This window comes from Gorilla gorilla, chromosome 15, assembly GCF_029281585.2.
Source record: "Gorilla gorilla gorilla isolate KB3781 chromosome 15, NHGRI_mGorGor1-v2.1_pri, whole genome shotgun sequence".
Classification (NCBI taxonomy): domain Eukaryota; kingdom Metazoa; phylum Chordata; class Mammalia; order Primates; family Hominidae; genus Gorilla; species Gorilla gorilla.
In genome coordinates this window covers 85,386,139-85,399,082 of record NC_073239.2, presented here as the reverse complement: position 1 = coordinate 85,399,082, position 12,944 = coordinate 85,386,139, and the positions used below count along the sequence as shown (strand labels likewise).

The window sequence follows — 12,944 nt, the reverse complement described above, 5'->3', positions numbered from 1 at the left end:
CAAAGAAACTGGTACCCTCTCAGAGATGAGACTGGCAGGTAAACTGATGACACCAAGGAAGCTGCTGCCTTGGAGCAGTAGGAGTTCTCCCCACGGGAACCATTTCCTGCAGGACCAGGCCTGGGGTGGAGACCCTTCCAGACAGGGTAGGAGGTCACCCCAGGCTGCAATCTCAGTGGTCTGGAAGCCCATGAAGGCTGGTTATGTCCGGGCCTTGAACAGAATCATAGACCAGCAGGGTGCCACGCTGGCTTGGGTAGAATGTTGACTCTGCAACGGTCTCTAGCTAACAGGAGCTGAAAGTTCCTACAAAGGATAGCGAGTGGCCTGTACCTCACTGTCTCTATTTCCATTGCTGTCCCCAGGTCCCCGTTCCTTGGTAAGCTTCTCCTTGAACTTTAGGCAGCACCTCAAAGCAGTTTCAGAATTCACCGAGGAGCCATGGGTCCCAGTCTTTAGAGTCCTGCTATTGTTCAGAGGTCTCCAAGTGACTAGAGGTTGCGAATTGCCAGAGGGTGGCAGAGGACTCCAACCGAGCAGGGACCAAGTATAAAGCAAACTTCCATCACCATCAACAACTGGAGCCCTGCACTGGACCAGAACAGAGCCTGGGAAACGACCCCATCAGCATCTTTGGGTCCCCTCATCATGGTGACTCCCCTCAGAAATAGTCTTCAGCAGGGTTAAACCCTTGGCCAGATGGAGAAATAGCACGACACCTCTGGCTTCTGCTTCCCAGGGAGCGTCTAGTGGATCCCCTGGCACCCTCTGCTTCCGACGGTACAAAGGTTGTGGGCGTAAACCTCAAAGCTCTGTTTTGTCTAGACTTGGTTTCCGGGTGGGTTCAGGCTCTCTGCTCCATGGAACCCAACAGCCAGGAGATTTGTGCCACTGCTTCCTTGAGTCTAGACTGGCGGAGGAGCAGGGGCTCATGACTATAACATGAACGTGAACCGTGGACCAAAGTGGGTGTTCAGGACAGCTGATTGGACAAGGTCCTGAGCTATGCTGAGGAGTGATGCTGGCACTTTGGTAATGCAGTGGAATGGAATATTCCATGGTTAATTAGCAGTCACTGAGTGTCTATTGTGAGCTGGTCACCATCTGGATGAACAAACTGGCAAGTAGACTCTGAGGAGGTCACGTGCCCAGGAGTTTGTTTAGAGAGTGCAGTTTCTTCCCATATTGAGGTGTGCAGAATGTTCACTTACAGGTGTGTGATCATGGGGTTGGGTCAAACTCCTCAACTTTCCTATGGAATGCCAGTCCTAGGACCCCCTGCAATCTGAAGCCCTCACACAAAGAACAGAGTATTTATGTCAAACTCTACCCTTCTGTGCTACCAAACAAAGCTGAGCCAGAATAAAGCAAAGTGAAAAAGCTCATAAACACTTCCTGGGGCTGGGCTCACAAAGTAAAGCTCAAAGCAGAACAAGCCAGATGCGTTTCAAACCCATAAACACACACGAGGACACCCGAGCTGCCACTGGCCCGAGCAGATTGGGTGCTAAAACAGCACTGGAGCAATGAAGGAGGGGGTCATTCTAAAATTAGAGCTCTACTTTCTCTCCCCTCTGAACATATATGAGTAGAATTATGGATTAATATTGAAAATTGATTTCATGTGTACTTCAAGAGCACCTGCGCGGTGATGCCCACACTCCCTCCCCACCCCCTCCACATACACACTCTCCCTCAACTCACCCCGGAGACCTAGAGCTTTTGCTACCAATCACATCTTGTGTCCTGTATAAACAAGGGCTGGTAACTAGTACAGGAAATGAACTTCACAAGCACTGAATGTGTACCCACCTGTGGTATGGGGAGTTGCCAGATTTTTTTCTAACTGAGAATGTTCACAGAATCTCGAAACTTTCTTTCAGCTTCCCCCTCTGCACACTTGAATGTGGGCGCCTACCATGCGTGCACACATACCCAAGCACAAAATTTCCCTCAATTTCCCCCAAGACATATCAACAATGAGATGTGCCCATACATACACGGGCACACAGCCAGCCATTCCCAAACCTTCTCCTTTGTCCCCCCCACCCGCCTTTCAATGTATAAATGAGAGCGCCTAGGTGTGCTGCCCCTCCCTGCCTCAGACACATGCAGAACTTTGCGCCCACTCCGCACGATCCAGCACACAGGAGCTGGGGAGCCAAGGATGTTTATATTCCCGCGTGTGCACCGGCGTGCACGCACACATGCACGCGCACGCACAGCCACATTCCAGCTGGCCCCAGCACAGCTGTGACAGGCCTGGGTCTGTCTGCCATTGTTTTCCTTCGCCTCTAACAGGCATTCATGCAACAGAGAGGAGGTCATGAGAGGTTTCCACCCCGTTTTGTAGCATTTACCCCAAGCCTGAGTGTTGGGGAGGTGGCTTTTGAGAATGAGCTATGGGTGCAGGGTGGAAAGCAGAGACAAAGGCATTCCTTCTCATCTCCTGCCTGAGCTTCACTCACTAATGTGCACTGCTCTGGATTGTTCAGAGATTTCTTTATGTGTCATCCTGTCTGAAACCTGGCTGGGAGGACGGAGGCTCAGCTAAAGAATTTCTGGAAGTTCTGTCTCAAGGTCCTGCTTTGTCACCTCTTATTACTACAACTGTTCTAGGCCCAGGCTGCCTGGGGGCACAATGTGTCCTGAAAGCCTGAGTGGCAGGCCCCAGCCACATAAGCAAAGACACATTTGGGTAGAAACTGAAGGAGATAAAAATGGACCCCAAGTGGCCACTATCCCTCTAGGGATTTTGGCCCACAAGAAAAGCTGGTATATAAAGAATTCCCCACCTGACCCTCAGCAGCAGTGAATGTTCTAATGATTCCCTCAGCAGTACATATGCAAAGTGGATACTGTCTTTGCACTGACAATAAGATTGGCTAATCTGGCTGGGCGCGGTCGCTCACGCCTGTAATCCCAACACTTTGGGAGGCCGAGGCGGGTGGATCTCCTGAGGTTGGGAGTTCGAGACCAGTCTGGCCAACATGGTGAAAACCCCATCTCTATTAAAAATACAAAAAAATTAGCCAGGCATGGTGGTGCATGCCTGTAATCCCAGCTACTCGGGAGGCTGAGGCAGGGGAATTGCTTGAACCAGGGAGGTAGAGGTTGCAGTGAGCCAAGATCATGCCACTGCCCTCCAGCCTGGGCAACAGAGCGAGACTCCGTCTCAAAAAAAAAAAAAAAAAAAAAAAGAAAAAAAGATTGGCTAATCTACAAGCTCATTTGTTATTTCTAAGAGCCAGATGGGACTTAATGCATCTACGACACTAACAAACCCAGAGTTCTTACTGTGTGGATCTGGACAGAGGGGGCAGCTGACAGATTTCTCATTGTGCCCCACTGAACTGTGGCAAGGGACTGGCTAGAAATACATGTACTTTGTCTGCAGCCATTGCTTGCAAACTCTACCCCACTCACCTCTGTGGCAGAGTCCTTTCTTCAAATAAAATCTTACTAGAAAGCCCAGTGTACAAAACTGATCAAAACAGTCTCTCTGGTTACAGGGATGAATTAGCTGTGTGTGTGCGGGCATGGGGTGTCCCCATCTGCTCCTGCTCCATCCTCGTGCTCCCTCCGTCTATACTTCAGGGAATCTCCGTGGGGTTCCTTGGATCCCAGGTTGAAAACTGTTATCATAATGCAGGCCCCTTCTTATAACAGTTGTCAAACTTCGTACCCAAGAAAACACGTAATGACAAAGAGCTGCTAGGAATTTAACGGCCTTTCAAATTTGCCTGAGTTTTACATACTATGGATTTCAGCTGCTGCCCATGTTTGGTGTGGCACTAAGAGTTATGGACCCCTTGCTGAAACGCCCTGGCCTCTTGCAGGTCTGCAGTTCACAAATTAGGAATAACTGTACAGAAATTAAGAACAAGAAATGAGACTGGGGTCTCAGATGGAGCCACACCATCAAGTGTGTGGACTGGGCTCCAGTGTCTAGTGAAGAAATTTGTGCTTAAATAGTATTTGGCAATGGAGAGCCATTAAAAAGCCATATGCGATGATTACTATTAATTATTTTTTAAGCCAGGAAATGAATGATTGAAAATGAACTAGCAAAAAAAAAAAAAAAAAAAAGAAAAGAAAAAAAAGGATTACTCCTTTGCAATTTAAGTTCCCTTTCCCATCTCTAGCTGTCTGAGCTTCCACATCCCAGTCGCAGAGTCCACTGGGAGAGTTTCCCTCCCAAGCATCACGGATGGGCCCAGCCCAGACACGTTTCTCCAGTCTTCATGATCAGAGGCACTGATTGTCTGCTGTGGCATTACCTAAAGTGAGTGGTCCAGCTCAGGCTTCGGTACCCTTGTGACTGAGCAAACTCATTGATGTACACAAATGAAAACCATGCCTAAATTAAAGAATGTGCATATGGGTGAACAAAGAGGGGATTTATATGGTGTGCAGGCCAAAGTGGAGGCCTAATTCCTTGGTTTTGCCCACCTTCTTTCCTAGACCTTCAGATCCCCCTACCCCTAAATATGTCAATGAAGTCCTTGGTTTCAGCTGCGGAGTCAGGAAATACAACTGGAGGTAGCATGGGATGCCTGCCTGGAGAGTCATTGCGCCCCGATCCAGCTCTGTACTCTGCTTGCCTTGGGGAGAATTGCTAAAGCTTCTGGTACCGGAATGTGTCCATGCCTAAAACGAAAGGTACTATTAACGTGCATCTACCAACTTCAGAAGGGGCCGTAGGGATGAAGATGTAATTAAAGCCTGTGAGCACTTCGTGCTTCTTGATGAAAGACAACAACACCACCGTGAAGTTTTATTATCTACCGACTCTGTCTTTAAAATGATTCCAATTCCTTTCCGTTTTTCCTTTTGGGGTCTGCATAAACTTTGTTAGCTATTAATTTCAAAAAAGTCCTCCTTGCACCTCAGAGCAGGATTTTACTTAGCGCCTCAGAGAATTTCTTTCCATACTGCAGACCCTCAAAGGATTCCTCTTGGTCAGGGTGGAAGAGGCCTGCGTGTGTTCAGCTGCTGAGTTCAGTTCAATTTAATAAATATTTATGGAACATCTACTAATATCTTCTTAGCCCTGAAAGGCAGGGCAGGGCTGAAACAAGTAGGAAAGGTTGTGAACTTTGGAGCCAGGCTGCCTGAGGGTTGAATTCCAGCTGACACTTCCATATGGGTCCTTGGAGAGCCTCTCGTCACCTCTCTGAATCTCTGTTTGTCACCTGGAAAATGGAGATAACCCCATTCATCTCCCAGGGTAAGGTAATAAAAAGATAGAAATCTAGTGAGTGGCAGGTAGGCGCTCAGTGAGGCCTTGCCGCCTTCTCTGTAGCATCAGCCTCTGGAGGAGGGGGAAGGGAGATGCCTCTTCCTCAGCTCTGTTTCTCCTCCCTGAGGCCCTCTGTCTGCTCCTAAAGGCTTGTCCATCCATTTTGGAAAGAATGTCAGCCGGTTAAACCAGTGCTTCTGAAATGTTCTCATGTCAATTTCTCCTGTGCTCCTGGGCGGCTCATTTCCTCCACACACACCCTCCTCCACCAAAATACCTCCAAGGCCTCCCCATCATTACGCCCTCCACCCTCCCTCCAAATCCATTCCCAAGGAGGAGAGAAGAGCTTTCCTATTCTTTTGAGAGAGCACGCAGTGGAAGTGGCTTTGCTTTGTTGTCTCCACTTCAGAAAAGATCAAACTGCAGGCTCCATGAAGTGTCAGTCCTCCAAAGGAGCTTCAGGTCAGAGGGAGGAGGGGTGAGGCCAGGCAGGGTAGGCTGAGGCTGTCCCAGAGGGACCAGTCCAGGCAGAACCAACACAGCCTTCCAAGGTGCCCTTGCAGGGGCCCACATCACCCTGGATCTAGCCTGAAAGATGCCCCCTAGAATGTTCCCTGGCAGATATGGCTGTCCTGTCTGAGAGAACCACGATAAAGGAGTCCACACAGGATCCTGTCCTTTTCTAAACGAGGATTCTTGTCTCCCAGGTTCCCAGGGTGGACAGCGGATGCAAGGGAGCCCTTGAATAGGCACCGCAGAGGCCAACACACTTTAAATTAAGCTTCCGATGCTTAGAAGGGGCCACAGCTTCCCACAAATCCCCTGGTGCATGCAGCTTTGAGGCAGTGTTCAGTCCGTCTGTTCTTTTAGAAGTGCGCCTTGGAAGCCAGGAGTTATTTGTTTCCGAAAGGTAGGCACTCATCAGGTGGGTGGTCTTTGCATTTTTTGTGTGCTTTGATTCCCTCCCTTTTCTTTTCAGGACTATTGAGGGGTTTATTTTTCCCTCTCCCAGCAGTGCTCGGGGGTTTGGCTGCAATGTGCATCTGTGTTGGGTTTTCCCACAGGCCCCTGCAAAGGCAGCCCTGTTGCCTTCAGAAAGTCCCGGGCGGCCCATGGGGGGAGTCGGAGCTGCAGCTGTGTGCCCCCTCCCTTCTGCAGCAGGCTTTGATCAGTTTTCGTGGGGGCTGAGTGCAGCCTGACCTCCCATCTCCAGCGTCTCTCAGGTGGAAAGTTCTGTTCAGCCTGTCTGTGGCTTCAAAGGCTCTCCCTCCTTCAGGCTGGGATGAGACTGATAATGGTTCTCATTTTGTTGTCGTGTGATCTCCCAGCAGCCCCCATCCTTCCATTGACAGGCTTTTACTTATTTGGTTGGGCTGCTTTGGCCAAACTCAAACCACCTTTCTGGTTGAGGAAGCACATTGACGTCCCCTCCCATTGAGGCTCCTTTGATGGCTCAGACGTGGCCTTCCAGCTCAGACAAAGGTGACCGGGCTGTGGCAGCCAGGCACCTGGCGAATCAGCATCTGGGCGTTGGGCAGGGCAGAGGACTGTGTGAGCCTGCAAGTCTGTGAAGAGGAACACTCGGCTCCGCCCTTTCTACCTTTGAAGGCTAAGGGAAGTCGCTGCTTTCTGCTCTAGTTCCTTGCAGGAATCCAGCAGTGGTGGCCGATGTCACACCCCACCCCATGCCTGTGCCTGAACCTGGGCTGGACATAGGCAAGGCCAAAGCCCTGACATTGACAACATTTCCAAAGAACTTGAGCCATTCACTATCTTGAGAAGTGGGCACCGGGCCAGCTGAGCTTGGGGAGTTCCTGTTCTGGCCCATTATTTCCAACAGTTGTGGCCTTACAGCCTTAGTTCTCAGTCCAAGGGGTTAACATCAGCTACCTCAGCTGCTCCAGGGCCTACTTCCGGCTCCAGCCTCAAAGTGCTGCTGACCCTGTGCTTGGGCCTTCCAGCCCCCCATGGTGTGTAAAAGGACAGGGCTGGACATCTAAGGTAGCTGTCAGCGAGTTTGCACAGGGGTTGCTGCCTCACCAAAGCTCCATGGGGCCTCGGCTGCAGCTCATCACTACTCATGATGTGGATGGGGTTAGGCTGCACGTTGCCCTTTGGTTTCCTCATATTTAAAATAAGGTGGCCAAGGGCAACAGGAGCGGTCAGGAGAGCATCCTTCTTCCTCAGTCTGATAGCACAGTCTCTTCCTTCCTTTTGATCATATTCAAAACAACTGCAATAGAACAATAAGTCTGGGAGGAGGCCAGAGGGGGATTTATTATGCTGTTGTGCTGTGGCACAGCCTTGCCTGACTTTATCTTGCACTGAGGTCTGCATGGGAGGAAATCTGCAGGCCTGTGGATTGTCTCTCTGAAGCTGAACTCCCTCCAACCTGAAATCTGGGAGGGCAGGGGAGATGCTTCCATGTTGGCCACACCCCAGCATGAACCATGGCAAGAGGGAAACCAGCCCAGATCTCCCAAAACTCTGAAAACATGACTGTGAGAGGCACAGGGACCCCAAACAGTCAGAGCCCACCTGGGTTTAGCCCTATAAGAGGGGACTCCAGAAACTGAGTTTGCCCCAGGACAGGAGATCCCCAGAGCTCTTCTTAACAGCCAGTGTCCTCTCTTCCCATTCCAGCAGGAGAGGGAGTTGTGTGGGGAGGTGCCTCTATTTGTGGCAAAGCAGGGAAAGCTCAGCAGTGGACTGTCAGCTTCTCACACCAGAGAGACCATGTGGCAGGGGGTTCTTCTCTTTTCCCAACAAGGCTGAGAGCCAAGAAAGGACCTCAGAGCCCTGGAGCTGAGAGAAAGTTGATTTGTCCCAGTTTTCACTTTATCTCCCCCTGAATGCAAATGTTTTGACATCCATCTGCTGTTAGCAGGACCCACCAGGTCATCTCAGCAACCTTCATTTCAATCAACCCATCACTCCAACCCTCACTGACAAAGAAACTCTAATGCCAGTGCTGCTAGTAAAATACATACATCAATAAATAAATCCTTTCTCATCTGACAGCTGGGTGCTACGGGCTGCTGGCCCGACCATCTCTGTGGGGCTTGAGCCTTTTGTAATACTGTGGCTTAAGCACAGGCAAACCTGGGGCCAAGGTCTGGCTCCACCAGCATTTGCCAAATGACCTTGAGCAGATTCCATTACCTCCCAGGGCCTCAGTTTCCTCAGCTGTAAGATGGGGATGAGAATAGCAACCATGTAGGATTGTTTCGAGGATTAAATGGGATAATGTATGTGACATACTTAGCACATGTTAAACATTCTATAGAGTGTGGTCATTATTACTACCACTATTTCAAATAGATGTGAGGATCTGATCGAACTTCCTTGGTCCTTAGTGGTGTCCTCAGGTGAACCATGAGCTCCGGTCTCTGCCATGAGAAGTTAATGTATGAGGAACGCAAGAGGGAAGAGACTCCACAGCACAACGTTTAGGAAAGTTCACCTCAGACCCCAGCAGCAAGTCCAGGGGCTGAACTCAGTTTTCTAGACGACCAGATTCTCTCTCTCTCCAGTCATTTCATCTCTCTGGGCAACCTGACTGCATTAGTTTTCTAGGGCTGCAGCAACAAAGTGTCACAAACAGAGTGGCCTAAAACCACAGAAATGTATTCTCTATAGTCCTGGCAGCCAGAAGCCCCACATCAAGGTGTCTGCAGGGCCAGGCTCCCTCTGAAGGCTCTTGGGGAGACCTCTTCCTCGCCTCTTCCAGCTTCCGGTGGCTCCAGGTGTTCCTTGGCTTGGGGCTGCTTAACTCCAGTCTCTGCCTCCGTGGTCACACTGCCTCCTCCTCTTTGTGACTGTTCTCCTCTGTGTCTCTTATCAGGATGCTTGTCATTAGATTTAGGGCCCACCTGGGTAGTTCAGGATGATCTCATCTCAACATCCTTAATTACCTCTGCAAAGACCGTTTATACAAATCAGGCCATATTTACACGTTCTGGGGGTAAGGACATGGACGTATCTTTTTGGGAGCCACCATTTAACCTACTGCATCCACTAATCCTGCAAAATATCACATTGGATTATGACTAAAAAGTCAGGATAAGTCAGTGATGACTGGGGTGGGTGAGGGGCTCACTCCTCTCCATGGTAACATCACTGCTTCTTTGCTTAGTCTCAAGGAGGGGTCATGATCCACCACCTTCAAAGAAAAATCTAGCTCTTCATTCTTTATTCATTGGCAGGGAGTGAAAACAAGTTCTTTCCGCTTACTAAGAAACATTGCATCCAATGGGGGACTCAAGTCTGTGCTGAGTCCCAGGGCTTCCTGTTCTTAGTTGGATATGTTGGGATTTCAAAACCCATTGTGCCCCTTAGGCTTATGAGTGCAAAAACTCACATGTGATGAGCCCCCTTCTGGCAAAGCCCCACCAGAAACATCATTCTCTCAGTGCTGAAACCCTTCACCTTCTCCTCTTCTTGCCAACCTCCGGAGGCCCCACACTCACTGAAAAGGGGGCACAACTCTCTTTTCTCAAAGGCCTCCTCTAGCCTTGCTCTCTGACCCCTGTTGTCTATTTCCTCCTTCAGCCCCTTATTCAACCATAGAGATCCATGTCTCATAGGAAAGACATTGCCCAGGGGTTCCCAGTCCCCTGCTGGGAAGGCCTTTCCTCCAAAATTGCTGACAGTTAAGCTACCAGACTGCAAGGGAAGACAGATTATAATACAATGCATTTTTTGTTTCTTCCAATCAAGTAATACTTCTATATAAATTTAGTATACGTCTCAGCTCCTTCCAGGTGGTTTTAAGAAAAAAGCCAGTGTTATGCCCTTTCCCTCTGATGAGTCTAATTGCATGGGGCTCTGGTGGTGGCCCTGCTTTGCCCTTCAAGAGCATCTATGAATAACTTTGTGTTTGTAGGTTTCTTTTTAAAGGTGTTCCTCCTATTTCTGGCTCACAGATGTTGACAAGTAGCATGTGTAGAGTTCAGTCTGCACAAATCTGGGAGCTCTGAACACTAGATCCTATATTCACAGAGTCCCCCACCACTGGAACCTGGCTAGGGGTAGGAAAGTCACTGTAACCCTACAGTCCTGTGGAAAGGGTAGAGTAGTGGGGACTAACTGGAAAGAAGTGAAAATAAGACAAAGTAGCCAGTGGAATCTCCAGTCTGCCCCTTGCTTAGCTATGGAGAGCACAGCAAGATGATGGGTGAAGTCCACTGCTTCTCTGAACCATCTTTCAACTTGTCTGCTGAGGGTCCACTTTCTCTCCTTTCTCTGCCTGCATGTTTGTGCAAAATTTGTGTCTTCATGTGGAGACTATGACTTTTGTGTGCATGGAACAGAGCCCTCTAGAAGGGTCTTGTGCCACTTTAAAATGTGACTCCCAAAAAATCTGACCTGTGCTCATACATTGCTGATGGAAATACAAAATGATTCAGCCATGTGGAGAATAGTATTGCAGTTCTTCAAAAAGTTAAACATAGAATCACCATATGACTAGTAAATCCACTCCTAGGTACACACCTTAAAAAATTGAAAATAGGTATTCAAATAAATACATGTGTATGCAAGTTCATAGCAGCACAATATTCACAATAGTTGAAGGGTGGAACCAGCCCAAATGACCACTGATGGATGAATGAATGAACAAAATGCAGTATATCCTGACAATGGAATATTATTCAGCCATAAAAAGAATGAAGTACTGATGCACGCTACACCATGGAGGAGACTTGAAAACATACTAGTGAAAGAAGACAGACACTATATGATTCCATTTATACGAAATATCCAGAATAGGTAAAGCCATAGCAACAAAGTAGATTGGTGGGTTTCCAGGAGCTGGGAGGAGGGGGAAATAGGAACACTTGCATAATGGTTATGAGTCTTGCTTTTGGGGTGATGAAAATATTTGGAACTAGACAGAGATGCTGGTTGCACATCATGATATCTAGTTGCCACGGAATTGTTTACTTTAAAATGGTTAATTTCATCTTATATAAATTTCACCTCCATAAAAATGAAATATTTCAGAAAGAGAAAGTTAAAAAAAAAAAAAACCTGTGTGTTCCACGAACACAACCCAACCCTTGCTCTCATTCCCATTTCCCGTTCCCTGTGTGCCCATTGTCAGTGCCATGGTATCAAATCAGTGCCCATTGTCAGTGCCATGGTATCAAATCAGCTTATGATGCAGATTACTGTCGGGCTTGTTCTTGATCCTACTTGTGAGATACATCCTCTAGAATTCCATGACTAAAGCTGAGTCGACACAGTAGCAACCAAACGTTTTAGCAGAGAACGATGGGTGTTTCACCACAAGACTCTTTCCCAATATTTTGTTTCTGTGGCAGAAAAGCGGATTTTTCTTGGCAAGATGAACAGGTTTGCACATTTATCTGTCTCTAGGAATTTCCATAGGCTGCAAGAAGAAAAAGAACATGAGTGTCAAGACACCTAGAAAAAGATGTTGAAGGCTTGCATAAAGCCTACTGAGGCTAAAACTGTTGTTTATTGAAGTTATGGGGAAAAAAGTTCATGCCCCCATTCTGTTTGTTCCAACCTCATTTGAAGAGTTGAGAGAGAACTTGTAGTTTCGTGCTTCTAGAACAGAAAAGATTTGGAATTTCAAAGAGAAAAATGCCCATAGGGAGAAGTGGGGACATGGAGATGCCCTGCGTTAACTAGGGCAGAAAGTTGTAGTCTGTTGATGGAACTGTCATTTACTCATGCACCTGAACCCTTGAAGTCATTCATGAGGGTGGAAATCAGCTTCTTCCAAGCTCCTGTTAATGTTGATATTTTGACCTCCTCCTATGAATCACGAATGTTCTTAATGGAATTCATTCACTCACTGCATATGGTCCTGCCATGCGTCAGAAGGCAATAGGCCAGGCCACTGGATGGAGAAGACCCCATCCCTGCCTTGCTGCATAAGCAGCTCAGTGAAAGAGCCAGGCAGACATACCAGGAACATCACAGCCATACGGCAAGTGCTCAGACAGAGGTATCAGGCCATGGGAGCACCAAGGAGTCACTGCATCTGGGCCCTGTCAGAGGTGGGGACAGTGGAGCCCAGTGTTAAAGGAAGATGGTGACAGGAGACCAGCATTACAGGCAAGTAAGCACAGCATCCACATTGGCCCAGAGGCATGGAGACAGGTGGCATATCTGGGGAACACTGCTGCAGAGAGGAGAGGAGGGAATATTGCTACAAGAGGAGAGGAGGCTGCTGGGGCAAGTTGGGGCCAGGCTGGAAAGGGTCTTACATTTGACCCATTTTTTCCGGTGACTTTTTCCTTTTCATAGGAACAACAGCCAAATATTTGTCATAAATCATTTTCCTTCATCCTGTCAGTAGCCTCCTTTTACCGATGAATACACTGAGGTTCAAAAAGGTTAAGTAATTCCAAAGAGGGATGCACACATCACCGGAACATACGAGAAACTGTTTGTCAATGACTGAGTGGTTACTGCTGGGGGAAGGCAGGATGGAAGGATGGGACCAAAAGGACAAAGGCGGCTTTAATTGCATCAGTAACATTTCATTTCTTAAGCTGGGTTTCGGTACATGGATGCTCTTTGTGCCTTTTTGTTTGTGTGAAATTTTCATAATGACTCTTAAAGCCACTGGACTTGCGTGTTAGGGCAGCATCTTTGCTTGAAAGGAGGCAGTGTCTGAGGCTGAGGGTCCCTTGAGAACACAGGGGCAGCCCTTAATATCCAAATGCTT

The 12,944-nt window shown here is 48.2% G+C and overlaps 1 protein-coding gene across 6 annotated transcripts in view; it reads right to left on the bottom strand.

The window, feature by feature from the left end:
• The window catches only part of RAD51B (RAD51 paralog B), a 909,884-nt gene that overhangs the window by 224,188 nt on the left and 672,752 nt on the right, over window positions 1–12,944 (bottom strand). Inside the window, exon 11 of one of the 6 annotated variants that reach the window (XM_031001916.3) lies at window positions 10,966–11,633. The exons of the other annotated variants lie outside the window; for them this stretch is intronic. Coding sequence (XP_030857776.2) covers window positions 11,617–11,633 — 17 coding nt within the window. The 3' untranslated portion in view covers window positions 10,966–11,616. Of the gene's footprint in view, window positions 1–10,965; window positions 11,634–12,944 lie in introns of those variants that run through there. 6 annotated transcript variants of the gene reach the window in all.